The 18,712-nt window shown below is 39.0% G+C and overlaps 1 protein-coding gene across 10 annotated transcripts in view; it reads left to right on the forward strand.

The window, feature by feature from the left end:
* LOC132914018 (agrin-like) overlaps positions 1 to 18,712 on the forward strand; it is a 384,730-nt gene that overhangs the window by 333,412 nt on the left and 32,606 nt on the right. For all 10 annotated transcript variants that reach the window (XM_060973299.1, XM_060973381.1, XM_060973463.1 and 7 more), the window contains one exon: positions 15,705 to 15,941. In XM_060973299.1, the coding sequence (XP_060829282.1) occupies positions 15,705 to 15,941 (237 nt within the window). The remainder of the gene's footprint in view (positions 1 to 15,704; positions 15,942 to 18,712) is intronic.

An 18,712-nucleotide genomic window follows, 5' to 3' on the forward strand; every position in this document is an offset into this window, starting at 1 on the left:
CGATTATAATTGTACGAGATTTGCGATAATGAGCTTGGGCTCAAGACGACAACTAGTCACCGAACGTAGCCGCGGTCACGGGATGAACGTTTTACCTAATAGAAGTATAGAATAATTGTATAGCTCTCCCTAAAAAAGAAATAGTTGTAGCGACACTTGACAGTAAACATTCCAATGGCCTCTGCCCCGTGGCTCGCCACACACAGACCCTATTCTTCGGGCACGATGATTCCTAGATGTCGATGCATCTCCACAGGACATGTTCAGCTAGCCTGAGGACCCGCTATAAATCTTAAGATTTAATTAACTAAGGACCTTCAAACGGACAAACAGTCTTTATTCTAACAGTCCCTAAATCTATCACCTACTACGGGAAGATACGGGAAATCTGCTTTTTTCACGAACGACGCTTCCCGCTAGCAACTTTCTCTCAAGGGCGGCTAGCATCTTTCTCTAACTACCAACATAGAAATTAACCAATTAATAGCAACATCCATTTCCCTCACTTTCCTCGACGAATCCGATGATCTCGTGCCCTTAGACACGCCCTATCATAGTTTTCCTCTGCAGCACCACCGCGACGGAAAACACATTCTCTCGTGCGATCTCGTCAGCGAGTAAAACAACGTCTTTACGATCAGTGGATACTTCACGTTTTTAACCACGAGTCCGACTTAGACTTTGGAAGAAAGTATATTTGTTATCCCGTTGACCGCGGATTCGTTATCGAACCTACGACCGTTGTCATTAGTGTCTAATCACCGCGGATACTTGTCGATTCTGTAATACTCACACTTGTGCTAATCAACATTACCTCGATTGCATAACAACGATGGCTAATTCCAGAGAATATTCATTACCCGCCTCTAATTCTAATCATAATGTGAACCCGACATATATTTTACAATTTTATGAGCATCGTAAAGTAGACATACTTTATATATCGATGCAGTTTTGACAGAAATATACAGACTCATTAAGCTAATTCTGCGAATCGTAGAAGTAGTTAACAGAGTAACAAAGACGGGGCGGCGTGGCGTCCGGTTAATGCGCATATGTTTATCTCGCAATTACGTGCATTCGTACGCCGCACGAACGTATCGCCCTGTGTTTTACCAAGCAGCGAGAAACATGCAGCGCTGCAGCGCATGCAAGACGTCCCAAACTATTGTTAGTACCTGGTGTGCAGTAAATCGCGTTTAATATACGCCTTCCTGAAAGAGTTCGAGCATTGCAAGTCGGAGAGCAAACTTTGTGAATTGTGCAAAGTACGGTTGTTCATATTGCGTTCGGTGTCATGAAGATGCAATGAATGAAGTGTCTGGATTCCGAGACATTGCCGGTTAAAGTTTCAAATTAAGCGTCATTAAAGATTAATTTAAATGCACAATACGAGCGAACCTTCCACGTTGAGATAAAAAGGTAATCGATTATTTTTCAGAGGAAATACTGTGCTTGTTTGCAATGTTTACAGTTTGAAACGTTTCTTTCTCAATTCGAGCAATAGCAAAAATTCCTCGTGTGCTTCGCAAATTATTTGGCGATGGCATAATTTTGCAGAGAGATGAGCAGATGGATGTGGTGTGGAAAATGTACGCAAAATCTGTCCATTTCGTCGGAACAATGTTGCGCATGACAGAGGTGGCGTCGAATTTTGTAAATTTTAGGAATTCTTCGAATTTCACGCGCTAAGGAATGCCGCAAATTAAAACCTTTCCTGTTCTAGCGGTAGCTCTCATCGAAATCAGGGACCCTGTGTTAGAAAACGAAATAGCTGCGGCAATAGCGCGGGATGTCGCGAATTTCTGAAATTCTCCCATGATTTCCGGGACAATGTCACGAATTAAAACTTTTCAGACGGTATATGGAAATGTTCTGGCTTATATCGTTACTGTGTATTGGAAAAGTAAAGTAGCTGCGACGATGGCACGCAATTTTGCCGATCATTTGAGAGCCCAAACTCTCAAGTAATTACGGTCGATACTCTCTGATACTTTTTATTATGCAATAAGGCCTCATTTGCTAAAACAAGCTTCAGAACATTATCTACATTGTGCGCACCTTTATTAAATATTCCAGTTAGATTTTTGACCCGTGAAATGGACAAATATTATCCTTACAAGGATAAATATATCGAACTTGAAATTCTTATTTTCTATTTTCTGAAGAACTTTCCTTCCCACTCTATTTCTCATTCGCATCTGTTTCTTTTGAACATTCTTCACTCGTTCGGTAGAATTCAATCAATAAGTAAAGAAATTGTAACACCTCTTCGAAGTAACATCCTCAGTTAATAGAAGGAAGCACGCTCGTAATAACACACTTTGTTTCAAATCGACATTTCTCGAGATTGGATTCTGAAATATATGGCTTTAAATTAGCGCGTTAAAACACAATAGTGACGAATGGTGAAAATTCTAGAAATTAGCGCGACCTGTATCTTTCTCTGAAATTGCGTATGTGCAATAATAACAGTAGAAGAAAGTTGCTGATTCAACGTCTACCATTGGCTACCGCATAGACGACTGGTTTGGGGTAGGTTCGTACCGACTGCAAGCGAGAGTTCTGACATAGAGAAGTACTGGATTATGTTCCACTTTAAACAACAGTATCTCTACACTGAATAATTATTTAAATATGAAACATGAACCATTTTGAAGAGAAAGGTTTCAACTTTACAGAGGGTTAGAATTAATTAAAAATATTGGGGAGCTTCGAAGCAATAATCGTGTAAGATTGTAATAATTGTAATAAGTACTATTAAATGGTCTTTGTAAGGTATATAGCGATAAATACGTAAATTTTGGTGTATTTATATAATTTATATTCGTTATAATTTTAACGTCATAAATATTAATTGTTTTATTCGACTTGAAAACGCAAGAAAGGGCATGTTTCGTATGAATCTGTTTCTCTGTCTACAGATGTGGCTTTTTATGGTATTGTAGAATTATGCTATATTATGTAATATTATATACATATTATAGAGATTATGACTCTTACTTATTATTATAGTACAGGCATATATTAGGAAGTTAAGTACATAAACCAGACAACAACTAGATGCTACATATAGGTATCGATCTACTATCAGAACTACCACAAAACTGTAGTACTTGTAACACTGCTGAAACCCGAAACACATCTCCAAAGAAGTACGCATAGTCGCCTCGAAGTTCGATATCTTGATCTATGAAACCTCATAAAATCGCACTTGGTGGCTTCCGACAGTTACCAGAATAAACTAGCTCCATACTATTAGCAAATTTCGTTAAAAATCTCCAGTCTTAAATTCTAAAAATCTAAACGATTCCTGCCACATAGTCTACATGCCATTTTCTGACCAACCCCACACGATTGCTTTTGATTAAATCACTCTCCTCAAAATCCAGCCCGTTGACGAACGTAGTTCTCGAAACACGGACCATATCCCAGAGTAAAGATCAGATTTCGCGATGAGATCGATCAGAGTGTCCGCAAAATATTAATCGCCCGGAAAAATCCACCGGAGAGCCAGATCCCGGAAGAGATAAGGGATACGCGAAGCCAGTCGAGATCGGAATCTCGGTGCTGTTCCACCGGTCGAAAAATCGCACGGATGGCTCGTGCACGAGCTCGGGCTGTCGTGTCTGAATCAGATAACGGTGTAATTGGGCTTTATCGAGGCTGGCTGCGCGTCAGTGAGTCCCTTGTTCGTCCTGTCGCATTCCCTGCCCGAGCGCGCTGCGTTCCCAGTTTACCCTCTTTAACCCCTTCGCTCTCTTACGCAACCCAGTTGTGGCGTTCGCCGTGTACAAGGCGAAGGGTCGGCGTTACGTTAATTAGCATAGATAATGGAGTGGCCTCGGTGGTGCACGCGTGTACCGCCCTTGTGGCACGCTTTCGAATAAAAGCGGTAGGAGGGTCAGATAAGTGGAACGGGTCCGTGTGCGGTCAGCCAGCCAGATAAGTGGATCGAGGATGCTACCGTGCGGGCGGTCATTCAGAAAGATTATAGGATTCTCTGTCTTTCCAAGGTTACAGCGACTAGGAAAGACCTTCGATCTCGCAATTATTCTTTGTCTTATAATAGGTATTATTTTAGTTGGCAATTGTTCGATACAACGAGGAGAAGCGTTCGCGTGCGTTTACTGTTTGCCAATAACATGACATGTTTTCATAGAGGATTCATAATGATCTAGGAAATACCAACGGGAATATTATCTATGATATAGATATTAAATATAATTGACATATTATATTACATTAGATTTTATTATATTATATTATACGATCATTATGTTTTATTGTATATTACACGTAAAACTAGGTGTAACACAGAGAATTCTTTGATAGGTAATCCTTTGTTACTACGTTCAATCATACTTATAATACGTAGTCAGAGATTATTTCTAGTTCCAATTATCCAGCAGGACGTCAAAGTTTATGAGTTAGGTGACAGCGAAGATCATATCATCAAGGTAGAAAAGAAAGCTTCCATGAAGCTTCTTTTAATTATTCATTTCGGTCATTATTAAATTTTCATTTCGTCGCTAGGAGAAAAATTCTGTGTTTTTCCTTCCTTTTTAGAGCCATTAACCTTAATGAAATTCTTTATGCATATTGTTACGACATACTCACATTAGCTCAATGCATTTTCATGAAAAACTCATACGTTTATGCTTTGTAAATCTTCGTTTTCCAGCAACAAAAGGTTAATGTTCTTATATAACCTGCCCTTAATCGAAACGTTAAATTTTTTCTATTTTAAAAATATAGAGAATACATTTATCCAATCGATCGTGTAATTTTTCGTATTATCATTGTTGGTACGAGCGATCGTAAGAACTGAGATTTCCCACGTGTCTATTTAGCCAGCTAGCGATTCGCGTCAAATCTCGTTACAACACACGAACCATAGACTGGATAATATTCAATCCAGTGTGCGTGATTATGGAACGGTATTAAACCCATTACTGGTTTCGCATGGTTACATTTAATTATATTTGTTGCGCCAGCTGGAACGCAATTACAATATTGCAAATTATAGAACGAGTAGTAATTAATTTTCACACAAGTTCGAAATATTTTACGATATTACAAATTCACTGTGTTATTTGTTGCTCTCGCGTGTCGTTCACACACCGCATAACACAATAATCAATGCCATAATCCGCACATTGTAATCGACTGTGAAAACGCGCCACGATTACGATAGAGAATCTCGCTAACCTTCATCCAACGTTGCTATCGTGTGATATAAAGTAAACAAATTGCCCACTCTGGCTTCCATATTCTTTACGACCTAATAGCTCGCGAGACACCAATAAATTTGCGGATAGCAATTACTCGAAGGTGTATTAAACCAACCTCGTCATTAGCAAATTCCTAGAATCGACCACGTGAAATGCTATACGGTTTAAATCAGAATCGAATGTTTCTAGTAAATACAAACATCGCGTTTCAGTTACGTTAATAGGATCATTGATAATCCGATGACAGCAAGTTAATTCATCACGCGAGAGCGACGCAACGAGATTTCGAAAACTTCAATCACCTTCTTCGATTCACCAAACCTCAATTATATATGTGTGTAGCTTATGAGCGACAAAAATTTTTGCACGATCTTAATTACCAATGGACTATATTAGAAATGCACACGTTGTCATTGTTGAAATTCAGGTTACCGTTCCCTTTGCTTTTGAGCCGGTCACAGATAAATAGAACGAGGACAGTGGTGGTCAGACAAGCAGATAAGCGACCAGGACAGTTCAGAATCGATTGTACATCTAAACTTAACCAAGCGTGACCCTTTTGTTGTTCCAACGGAACACGAGGAACGTCGAAAGAGGTGAATAATTACGTTCGTGAAAATCGGATGAATTATTGGTCTACCGTTACGATAAGCAAAGTGAAATTTAGGAGAGCAAATCTGATTAATGATTGCGCGGAAAGTAATTTTATAATCACGAGGGGAAGAAAGAAGGGAATGAGTTTAATATTTAATGAAATTTGGCAAAAGAATTAAATTCACCGGCCTCTCTGACTATGTAATATAGAATTCCGTATTATGGAATTAAATTATTGTTCCTAATGGAAGGACATACGTGTGCACGCGTTATTCGAAGTAAATTACGACTATGTACGCTTGATATTAATAATGAGGCTGGCTGGTTGGCAAAGGTAAATGGAACAAATGGAGTTTTTCAACCAAATGAAACTGACTATTCGAATGATGCTCAAACAACTCTGAATTGCTGTTGCATAGTAACAGCCAGCTAATAGTCGTGACCAGTGGGATACAGGATCGCGAGTAATTACTTTTCGCAATAATTTGCTTTGTTACGTTTTAATGGAAACAATAACGCATCGTTAATGCGCTAACAACGCCAAATCATTCTGCATTTTGCAACATTGTAAGTTAATCCCGGCGATTAATTACAATGACGGAAGAAAGTACGTGTTCGAGATTTAAACGCGATATCATCGTATCGAGAATTGGAAAATACGCTGCGTATTAAAACCATAATATATTGGAAAGCTGATTTACAGGCAGAGGGAACTTCTCTGAGAAAGTCTTCATTAATCTCGAATTCTCTATAAAGTAAAATTGAAAGCAACGATAAATTACCGCTGGAAACGTTTCACAGTATAAGCGCTTATTAACGAAATTCTCAACGAAAGATAATTAATTCCCGAAATAATTGTAGATCTATCATAACTTCTCTACTATGAAACGAGCGATTTTTAATCCATATTTACACGTTTGTCCTTCACTTTCGAGCGTTTTAAACGTGAAAATCTTCTCGCAAATATCGGACGGTGATGTAAGTCACGTCGTATAACGTGTCGTCGTGAAAAGTAGAAAAACGAGCGACCTAGTGCCGACAGCGTTTGCCCACGGGCCGGCTGCTTCGATCCTGGTGCGTTGTTACGTCATTACACCGGTTAGCTTAAATTCCGCAGCAAGATACGATCTGGAACAGTTCCTCGGTCGCTAGAGACGCGGTCAACCTCTTATGCGTGGAAATTGTATTAGTATTTTCGAGCGCTCGAACCGAACGTGCTAGGAAATGAAATGGAATACAATACGAGCGCTAGAACCTCATCTCGAAGTTATGTTAGAATCAGATTCTCCGGGGACGTCTTAACGTCATTTCTCTTATTATATTACGATAGAATTGCCATGCTTTTGGGATTTGAACTGCGATAACAGACTTTTAATGTCGAATAGACGATGTTACTTGCTACATGAGACGTACGTTCTACGACATAGGAAGGACCTGGTTCTTTAATCGGGTAGTTTAAGAGTCTAGCGCAACGTATATAGTAGTTTCGAATTTGATAAGAATTGAGTAGAATAGGATTTTAGGAAACATGTGATATACAATTTTCTGTATATCAAATATATTTTTTAATTACTAATATAATCTAAACAAAAAAAAAAAAAAAGAAAAAAACGAATGGAAAGAAATGTAAGAATAATAGAACTTCTCGTCTCTCCTAGCAGTCTTCTCGAATAATTTTTGAAAGTTCAGAAAGTAATTGCGCAATCTCGGAGAGCTTTATTGACGTCGTAAAATAAATCCTTTCTCGTTTGTCTTAACAGTCGAACGAGACCGACAGGTCAAGATTATCGCGTTTGAAAAGCCGAGCGATGTCACGACGATGGGTGAGGGGAATGAAACAGAGGAAAAAGAAAGAAAAGGTTTTCGTGGAAGAGCGACGAGGAAAAGAGAAAAACAAGAAGAAGCCGCTGATGTTACAAGAGTCTCGTAATTAAGCCTCGCGATAATTGCGCTTTTAATACCTCTTCCTCTAGCTTTAACCTGCCTTTCTCTTTCTTTTTCTGCCACGATGTTAGGATCAGCCGAATAGAACTGTACGGAGCACGACGCGAACAAAGTCCATTGTTTCCGTTGAATGAGGCGAGAATTGATTAGTGATTTGATCCGTTAATGACACCGTGACAAAAGAACGAACTTTCGATCGACCTGTAAAAATGCTCGACACGTCTGCCGTGTTTGTAACCAATGAAATGGTAATTGGAACTTGAAATAACATAGGGTGACGCGTTTTTAGGATGGATGTGGCTTGGAATATTGATAGATAATAAAAATTGGATCAAAAAATAATGTAGTATATGTAAAATAAACGGAAATCTGATTAAAAAGATAAAATTCTAAATGGGGTTAAAATTGAAACGTTATGAATGCAATTGTAGTGGGATGATTCCGTGCTAAATATAAATATGTATACTATATTATGTTATTGGAAAATTGAACGTTGCGTCAAATGTAAGCAGATTGGAGAATGGTGATATTGAATAACGTAGAATGAATTTTTAATCTATCAAAATAAATCATATCGTTTTACAGAATTTTAGCACATTTACAAAATCATAGTACATTAAGATACAAGCTCAAACGTGTTCTTAATTCCATCTGCATCTACGTAGATAAATTAGTAAAATGTGTTCTCTCAAAGCATGCTCGTCTATTCAAACATTTTTTAAGGTTTTAGTTACTATTTGAACCTTAATAAAATCCTATTTCATTTTTATTTCCCTTTATATCCTTGAGTCGGACGTTGCAGATCCAAAACACACGCGATTCAAAATTATACGAAAATTATACGTCTCGTCCCTCTTATACATTTTCGGCGTGCGAACGTAATGGGCCATTTTCGTGGAACACACGTAACATGGAAGACATGGAATCGTCGAGAACGCGTTCACATAATTTCGCAGACCGGTCTTATCGGGAACAGCGTAGCACATCATCCTCTCGATCCTTTCACACAACGGAGCTCAATCCCAAATTCAATCTGATGCCTTTACTACCGACGCGCTTTGACCGAACAGCCCATATCCGCTTACGACCATAGAAACGTCCGCCTGACAGGCGAAACTCGCTCGTTAATCACGACAGTCGGATTCTCCCTCCTTCGGTCTCGTTTATGCGGATTCGATCCACTACACTGTGTTGTATCGGCGCTGTGCGGTTCTCCTCACCGTACACGGAAGAATAATTTGTTTTCCAGAGCATCTTGAAGCATGTTTAAAGGCCCGGTAGAATTTATGGCGTTCGCGAGATACAGCTCGCGAGATTAACGACACACATCGACTCAAGATTGATTAACAGCCCGTCTACAGATTCCAAATGGAAAAAACATCCGTCTCCTCTCTTCTTTTCTTTTTTTTTTCGTGGCCAGAAACTCGTAACCAAGTCGTGTCGAAGTTCACGCGCAAAAGTTTCGACCGCCGTGCGAATTATAAGCGACGACCCAATTTCCGATACCGACCACCAGCTGACGCGTTCCCTGTCCCTTGAAACCTCGTGACATCGGTTATCGCGAAATTTACTTTCCTACGAGATGCGGTAACGATCTTCAATTGGAACGTGATCTAGGGTCGTAAAAGTACCAGTCGATGATGGAAGGATGTTAAATTAATATTGCATACGTAACTACCTCGAATAAATATTAGAAAAATGAAAAGGTAAGAAAATGTATCAATTTCCCAAGTATCTTATTTTGTCGCGTTTCTTATTTGCTATTAAAACACGGCAGGGTATAATTCCCCTAACGTTGTCTTTCTCGTTTCTCTTCTGATTCAGCATTTCCTTAAGCTCGCTCGACCGCCCAATCGCTAAACGAGGTGGTAAATAAATGGAACAAATAAAACTCCCTCGGTTGAAATCCGCCAGTCACAAGTAACCAATAAAAAGGCGGTAACAGTCGGTTGCCATAAGTAGCAGCCATTAAAGTGGAGTAATGGGCTCTTGTACATTACGGTAGTGAGATTATTGAATAAGACAGGCGAAGAAAAGGCGAATTCTTGTCTTGGAACGACCTTCGTCATCACTCCGTCGTTCGAATCCACTTCTACATTTCCCGGTCGAATTATATCCGGGCTGTTCTTAAAGTTTGCCTAACGAGGCTCATTTGACACAGTCCGACTCTACTGGCCACACACAGACGACCCTTCGAACCTATTATTCGCTCCTCTTGATCCTCCCCCTTCATCTTCCTGGCTGTTATCTGCCGAAACGTTCTGCCATGCCTCTATACAGACCACATACGTTTCGATAATGACCCACTAATTGGCAATCATTGGGACATAAACTGGCAATTCGATCGTCGATCATTTCGTCATCGTCTTTAGACGTTTACTCTGGAAAGCGATGTTTCCTATGTTTAGAGAGAGAGAGAGAGAGAGAATTTTGGACGTTAAATTTTCTGAATCGATGAAAGGAACTTGTACGTACATTTTTGCACTAATAAATCGAATCCTGAGAAATTGTAAAACTTGTTCTCTGAGAAATTCGAATTTTTATTGTTCAGAACAAATTGTGTTAAAAATCGTGTTTAAAAATTTTATAGTTTCTCCGTCGTTTTGACACTCGGTTCTTTTGAATCACTGCGAGTAGTAGAAATACGTAGGAATATTATAGGAAGATCTGAATTGTATAATATACATTTCAATGCTAGGAACGTTTCTAGCTAAAAATTCTTTAACGAAAGTAAGAGAATGATGACATTTATTATCCTGATATCCTGGTGATATAATATATTAGGTACGTGACTTCATACGATCTGATTTTCCAGATACAGTAAAGCTATTTCTTTATGAAATTTTTGTTACAGATTTTTATACGATGAATTTTTTAAGCAACCGAATGAATCGTGAATACCTACGAGGTCGATAAAAATGCAATAGAAAATTATTGACGACTAATTTCGCCATTGCTTCTTTCATCGGACTTCTTTCAAATAGAAACGTGATAAATTATTCGTAATTTACCAGAATTAAAACGGAGATAAGTAATATAAATTATTGAATACACACACACATAACATATTTATATTGATATAACATTTATATTGGTCGTTATTAAGGTATAATGAGGAATAAGATTGAAGAATCTTCCTTTTAATTATCATTATTATTTCCTGAATGAATATACAGTAATGAATAACTATACAAATTTAATATAAAACGGGAATGGTTTGGAAATGTAATGTTTTTCCACAATTTTATTATTTTCCCAAAGGGTATAAGATGTATAGAATAGAAATTACATTTTTACATACATTTTTTTTATATTTTACTAAAAAGTTTCTAAATTTCAACATATTCTATCACTATTTAATCCAAAATAAACATTAGGCGTGTGAATCTCACAAATACACACAAATCGTTCTCGCATAATAATCAAAGGACAATATAACTCCAACTCTCGTAATATGCACAAAGCTTAACACGTTGTGTATCTCATACACGGTGTTATTCAGCGTGCTGGTTAACAGCTAACGACTTATCTAAAATTGAGCAGTCGCATACATACACAAATCTCGTCAAAAATGCAATAGAATAAATAATTGCAGTTCGATCACGGAGTAAACATAATGGCAGGAGAACAGGAAGGAAAACAGGAAGGTTGGGCGATGGCCATCGACGTTTGACAGACTTTTCGACGACCTGTGCGTCGGTTGTATACGGGAGTAATGCGGTGCTCGCTGATAATAAATTATCCGTAAGCGGTGAACAGCAAGCTGCGACGGTCAGGTGCTCCGGCAAAAACCGACAAAATGGATTATTAATTACTATATCACGTCGCCCCCTGTGGGTAGAGGCCGAACGAAACGAGAGAGAGAAACTTTGACGAGGTTTTTTTTGCGCTTGAAATTCGATCGCCGTAGTGCAGAACCGGTATATTTAAGATGAATATTTCCATGTAGATCATAAAGGAGAAATTGAAGACAGCATCGGTGATGGAATATTCGTTTATCGTGCAACGCGATGTTTGCAAATTCGAATGATCGTATCAAGGTTCTTCTTCTCTTCAAATTATTAACTGGATTTATTTAATTTCTAATCAAAGATATTAAATTTCGATGAATTATTATCGTACACATGCCGGATAGCAAGTATGCAAGGTATGACGCAATTGGGAAAAATAAATCAGCTTTGAAATTAAAAGTTTAAATAAATCAGTTCAAGAAACGAGTAAAAATCTGAAGGTTTCTGAAGTTTTTAATTTCCGGATTTGCAGAACATTTGCAACGAAAATGACAACTGTAAAGTTAACAAAGAGATCACGAATCACACGTTCAATACCACGCTCCGTTATACTTTCCGCCGTCTGAGTCGGTCATTCAATTTTCCATGATCGTATAGCAACCATCATTCGTACAAGATTGGTTCGCGAGCTCGATTAAGCTGGCTTTTCAATTCTATTCCGTATGCAACTAACTGATATCCGATGTTATTTCGTTCGACTGAATGGTCGCGCGATAGTTTTGTACGGAATGTTAATCTTCCAACCGTTAAATGAACAAACGCTGCGGATTAAACGCTGGATCCGTATGGCCGAAAAAAGATGGAAATTTAAATACTGATCGATTGTTCCTGCTTGTTGGCAGCCGAAAAAAGTTCCAGACTGTTTTTCATTCGAATACGCCATTTGTTTCCAGGTATTTCGTAGTTTCAAAGAAACGAATAGTATACGAATATTTGTACAATATTTTCTCGCAAAGGAATTGCGTTTACTTTTGTTCAACATGTACGTGTTTATGGAGAACGATAAATTATTCAGTCGACACTTTTGTACAATTCATTCTACCGACTGAATAATTAAGTTTCAAAATGTAAGGAAAGTTCGTTCGTAGTCCAGACGCAGAAGCAATAAACGCTGTAGAAATTTTTAACTTCAGCTTAATTTAACTTTCAAATTGATCCTATCAAAATTTCTTGCCAACCTTCGAGAAGTGAGCAGAGCGGGAACTTCTTCCATGCTTATTTAAAGATGTTTTCTGTACAAATAGTACCTTTGGAAAGTGTTTGCATTATCGTTCGTGCGTGTGAAACGTTCGCAGAAACGTTTCAGTTAGATCAAGGCAGTTGTTTGAACGTTAGGCAAATCGGTTAATGCAAACGAGAGACTATACCGAAGGGGTAAGAGTATCGGGGACAAGAGAAATAAACAAATTAAATTAATTAATTCATCGAAATCTTTACTTAAGCGATGCTAAATCTATTCGTATCGCAAAGTAGGAAATTCCTATTTAATTACTAGGAAACTATCTACGCGTATGTACTGAAATTTCAATCGTCTATTTTATACGCATGATAAGAAAAAAAAATACGATAGATGGCTTGAACAAAAAAAAAGTGGTTGCGATAATTTCCAAGCAAAAATTCCCGAAATTGTAAAAGCGTGTAAAATTCATTCGATTATCGCGAAAATGTTGAACGATATTCCAGCGATAGCATTTTCGGACTCGTTGGAATATCTGAAAGATCAGGTTCTCGTCATCCCGATTTATTAGGTTCTGGCCAACGTTACATTAGGAAAATTCGTTCCATTAGGAAGATTGCACGGACGGAAAGGGACAAATCGAACGGCACCGTCCTCGCCGGTTGGATAACCGATCACTAATTGCTTTTGTCATACCGATAATTAATAATGCATCGATCGGAACGGCGGCGCGACGATGAGTGGCCGACGAATTAAATGCGTTAACGACGATAATCGGGTTGCGGTGAATGGTAAATCGAAAATACACCAGGACGGGAGTTATTGAATGCAAACGAGGCTGCGATCCATCATCCGGCTGAACTACTAGCTTTCGACGGCGGCGTGAACGTTTACTGCCACTACTGGTGATCGTCACTGGACCTAGTGTCAACGACTGGCGGTTCAACGTGTGTATTTCGCACAGAACGATGAGCTTCAAACGTATATTTATAATATCAGAATAATTTCCTGAGATAGTTCAAATCATCTTAAGTATCAATTTAACGACGTCGATTATTTTCCGTGATCTTTAAGTGTGATCCTGAGTAGTAATAACACGATCTTGATTACCGTTTATTGGCTTTGATTAACCTTAAATTATCACGTTCATACGATCCTTTGTTTAAAATAAAACATAATATAGCAAGAAAATAGAGCGTTAAAAAAGACAGGTACTCGGTGTGCTCAGTGTGCTCAATATGTCGACGCGAGGAATGTAAGAATTCGTAGTTAAATGTTAGAACTCGTCCAGTTTTATGCTTCTTTCAAATCGATTGAAGAGGAATTTGATGTTTTTTGCACTGTTTGAGCTTTATATTAACGGCATATTTTTGAAAATATTTTTCATTTTTGCTGATGCGAGGACACTGGACCTGTGAATCGTGCTCGACACAGTTCGTTACCTATTTTTATTGTACATATTCTGTAAAGAATTCTCAAGCATCGGAAAGTTGAAGATGTCACATTCGCATCTGGCACGAGCTCGTCCATTGTCCTTCGTTTTCAAAGACGGGAAGAAGGCTGTCTGATGAAACGCATGACGTAACAACGATGAGAGATGAATGGTGGTCGGCTTGATTTGCAGAAGAGGCAACGGAGGAGGTGACGAACGATGCTAGGGAAAGCCGTGTTGGTACTGTGTGGAGTGTTGACAATATCCCAGTGTTGCTACGTTTTTCCAAAAGGTACTTGAACGCAAATAACGAGCGTAACGACGACGCTCTATGTCGAAAATCGTAACGAAGGTCGGGAAGAAAGGCTCGTGGACTGTCACAAACTTGAGAATATTCCGTAGTGTAGAATATTCAAAAGTAATTTCACCGGTTAATTTCTCATTCGTGAAAGAAAATAATAAACGTATAGAAATAATTGAAGACGTGGTTTTGTAAATTTTAAAAAAGCATTTTCTCTTGTCGTATAAGGAAGAAGATGGACGGAGAAATATCTTTCTCTTTAAAACTTTTCGTTTAAATTATTCTTCGGCGTATGTTACTTTCATCTTTCTTCCTTTTGCGTTATCCATTTTGATCGAATTTCAATTTCTTATTACTTTAACCAATTCTATTTGTATGACGAACAAATTAAACGATTCTAACATCGAAAACATTAGATAAACGAATAAATTATTTTTGCAAGCTATTTCTAAAATACCCCACTAAAGCAAAATGTACCGCTCCTTCAAAATATAGTCTTCTATTATCATTAACCATCTTTTATTCAGGTTACAAGAACAAGCTACTTCTTCCGTCTATTTTCCTACCCGTGTCTCGTGTCGTTCTGCCAGAAAGAGGCCATGATATCATAGCTATGGCGAACGAGAAGAACGTTTTAATTGGGCTTACTATTCTCTGTTCCTTCGCCAGTGGTTCCATTAAAAATTTTCACCGGCTTAGCCGCGGCTGAATATTCGTGGACGGCTTTTATCTGTTCAAATCCCGAGAAGAAAGGAGAACCGAGGGCCGGCGAGCACGGTCACGGTTCGTACGCTGTATTTTATCACGCCGGCTAAATCCTCCGGTAGACGATACTTTATTCATCGTGAATCGCGCGGATTTAATTTCACGCCGCTTTACGACGCACCCCATGTTTACGGTTTGTAATTACATTTGATGCCGGAACGACCGTGATGCCGGTAAAAAAATTATCGATTAAACGTGCCCGTCGTCATCCTTCCTATTCGTCAAATTGTTTCTCGGAAGATGATTTTCCTGTCCTGCTTTAGCAACTTTAATCTCCCTTTTCGGTGAAAGATCCTAATTATTCAGAATAAGTATGCGATTGTCGATATGCAATTTGGTAATTGAGAAATTTACATTCGCTTAATGTTCGAATATTTACGCGTCGAACTGTTCCAATCGAATACCAATGGTACTATGACTGTTCGAACAATTGTTAATTCAACAACATCACCAATTTTTGTTACAGAAATCAAGGACCCGTGTGCGAAACTCAATTGTACTCAGGGTGCGCAATGCGTGCGAAGCAGAGACGGAAGCAAAGCTTCCTGTGAATGCTTGGAATCCTGTCCGAATTTAGGGGATCACGAGGGATCGAGCCCTGTCTGCGGCACAGATGGGACCGACTATCCGTCTCTTTGCGAGTTGAACAAGGCAGCGTGCGCGAAGGGTGTTAATATCACGGTGGCATTTCAAGGCAAATGCGGTAAGTATTTTTTTTTCGACTGCAATACGAAACATTCATCTTTTGCTTCCTTGCGAGTTATATCCTGTCGTATACCGAATCGTGTTTCTAAATTCCGATTACATCGCAAAAGTATGATTCCAAAAAAAATTATGAATATTTTCCTCAAAGATAGGCAAACCTTTGTTCAATTAAAAGCTAAACCTTTAGGATCACAAAGAAACGAGCTTTCTATCGTTTCAGCTTAATTTCTAGTTTGCACGGAATTCGTTTCTTCCTTCGCGGAATAATCGTAGATGGCTAAGAGACGCGAAATGACACAAGAAATGTCGATCTTGAAAGGAACAAAGGATAGCAATGAAGAATAGCACGTTGCAAACACTTAAGATGCATGCCTAGGAATCTCGCGTTTCCTCGCGATGTTATTTATCGAGAGCGAAAGCGTACTCGGACTCCGAGATAATCCAGCAACGGGGCCTGCAGCGGAAACAAATATTTACTGAATCGAAGTCGAGCCGAGCTTAAATATCGAGGTTTGTCAGTACGTATTTACTTGCGACTTTATGCACGCGATCGAGATTACTTCCGGGCAGATGCGGTCGTTTACATTCGCTACGTTCTACGTATTTCTCGGTGACATCCTTATTCGCGAATTTCGTAACCGTGAAATCGTGATTCCAGAGGAACCAATCTCTTTCGTTTATATCGCTATCCGAATATAGAAGACAACTTTATTTATTTAGTATAAATATAAGAACATTGCCCCAAGACGATTCTAATAATTGGATAAACGGTAAATGTGTTAATGAAAGATACTTGATGAACGGAATATATCGTTGGGAGATAGAAAGTTTAAAGAACGCGCCTGCTGAACCGATCGATACGTTCCATTTCAATTTCACAACTCACAGATTAAAAGCTGACTTTATTTTCATTTGTCCTCGTGCCTTCCACCAGTAAACTATCGTTTCAAGCACAATACACGCCTTTCTCTTTTTTTGCTCGCTGAATACTAATTCTTGACAATCGTTGATTAAATACAACGGTTTAAAATCTGTGCCATTCAACCGCGGGATAAAAGCCTTCAATCCTAAAACAATTCTTAATTTTCTGTCGTGCGAGTACGCGCTTCGTTGACCAGTAAAATTAATCGGCGATTCCGTTATGCACTGATCGACAATTGAAAAATAGCGACGAACTAAGCGAAAGGTCGACGAAAGACTGAGAAACTTAAACGGCTGCAGAAGAAATTGAGGATGTGACGTGAAATCGTCGGAAATCCGGAACATCGGTCGAAAGCAACGAGAAGACAGTGATAAATTAGCAACGTGCGAGTAGCATGGACAACCGACACGTATTTGCTGAAGCTAAATCGTTTCGCACAAACATACGTTCTGCGGAAAAGAAAGCGTAAATCGTGCAAGTAAATTCCAAAGCTATAGCCAGTCAGATGGAACGTATATTCGCCATTTATCGTCCGATTAAACCGATCCTTTTCTATTGACGAGAAGAATCAAGTTCTTGCTCTTTCGTCCCTCCCCCTATCTCGTTCGCTTCAAATTAAGAGCAACTAACCAGAAGAGAAGAGAGAAGAGCTTCTTCATACCGTTTTTTCGTTTTTTCTAGCTCGTTTTCAATTGTCAGTGTACGTCTCTTTATACTCCGGTTTCTTTCTCCATCTAATTTTCCCTCTGTTCGTGTACCTTTTACTCGTGGTGATCCCTTCCTTTGATATAGCTTGTAAGACTTCTCCTTCTTATTTCGCCTGCATTTATATTTATCTTACGCTTTACCTTCAACTACACGCGTTTTTTTCGCTTATAATTTTCTCTTCGAGCACGATAGTAATGTTCCAGAAGAAAAGTGTTCTTCTGGAACGTTGCTATTTGAATGCAGCTTTCTGCTCGATTAAACAACTTCTATCTTCTCCGTCGTGCGTTCTATTCTACTGCATATTCCTAGAAATTACTATTTAGAAGATTAGAATTAGAATTAGAAATTTCGAATTTCTAGAAAAAGAAATGTCTTAGTTGATACTTGCTTCTTATTACAAAAGAATACGATTGTATTTTTACCCTCATATTGCAAAAGGCCTGTGGATTAACAAGTTTATCCGCACCTTCCTTGTTCCTTTCTTTCGCTTTGCACTCAACCTCGTCTCTCCGTTCTCATTTTGCTCTTCTCATTTTAATTTTCAGCATTCTACATCATCCATACGACCCTTCGTTTCTTCCATCCGTCCCTTGATTCTCTCTCTTTCTACCCTTTATTTTATTGACCAATCTCCCCTTTACCTCTGTTCATCCCATCGTCTTTACCTTTTTACCTTTACCAATCATCTGCCCTTTTTTATCTCCTGCGCGTATCTCACGTCGCAGGTCCTCTCATTCTCACCCTCCCGTTAGAATTCGCCTGATCGAGCTTACACCCTTCAGATTTCTTACTCGGCTGTTTATCCCCTGTCCAACCCTAGTCGCCTTGTGCCCTCTCGACCAAAGGCTAGAACGCAGTATAAACTCGGCAGGCGTTTAATCAACCGAGTAGTAAAGACAAATGTTTGATCAGACAGGTAGTTGCGAGTAAAGGAGGCAACGTTTACTTAGGATTAGGCAAGTCCACCCACCGACGCTTCGTCTGCTCACATCCATTCCGTTGCTTCTTATTCTTCAAACGGACGCGATGATAATCGCGGATGGCGATTTATAAACGTCAGGAAACATCGATGCGTTTCCTCTTCCAAGGCGTCTTCCTCGCAACGCAGTTGCTCTTGATGTTCCTGTAAAATCGAAGGA

Source organism: Bombus pascuorum, chromosome 1 (assembly GCF_905332965.1).
Source record: "Bombus pascuorum chromosome 1, iyBomPasc1.1, whole genome shotgun sequence".
Lineage (NCBI taxonomy): Eukaryota > Metazoa > Arthropoda > Insecta > Hymenoptera > Apidae > Bombus > Bombus pascuorum.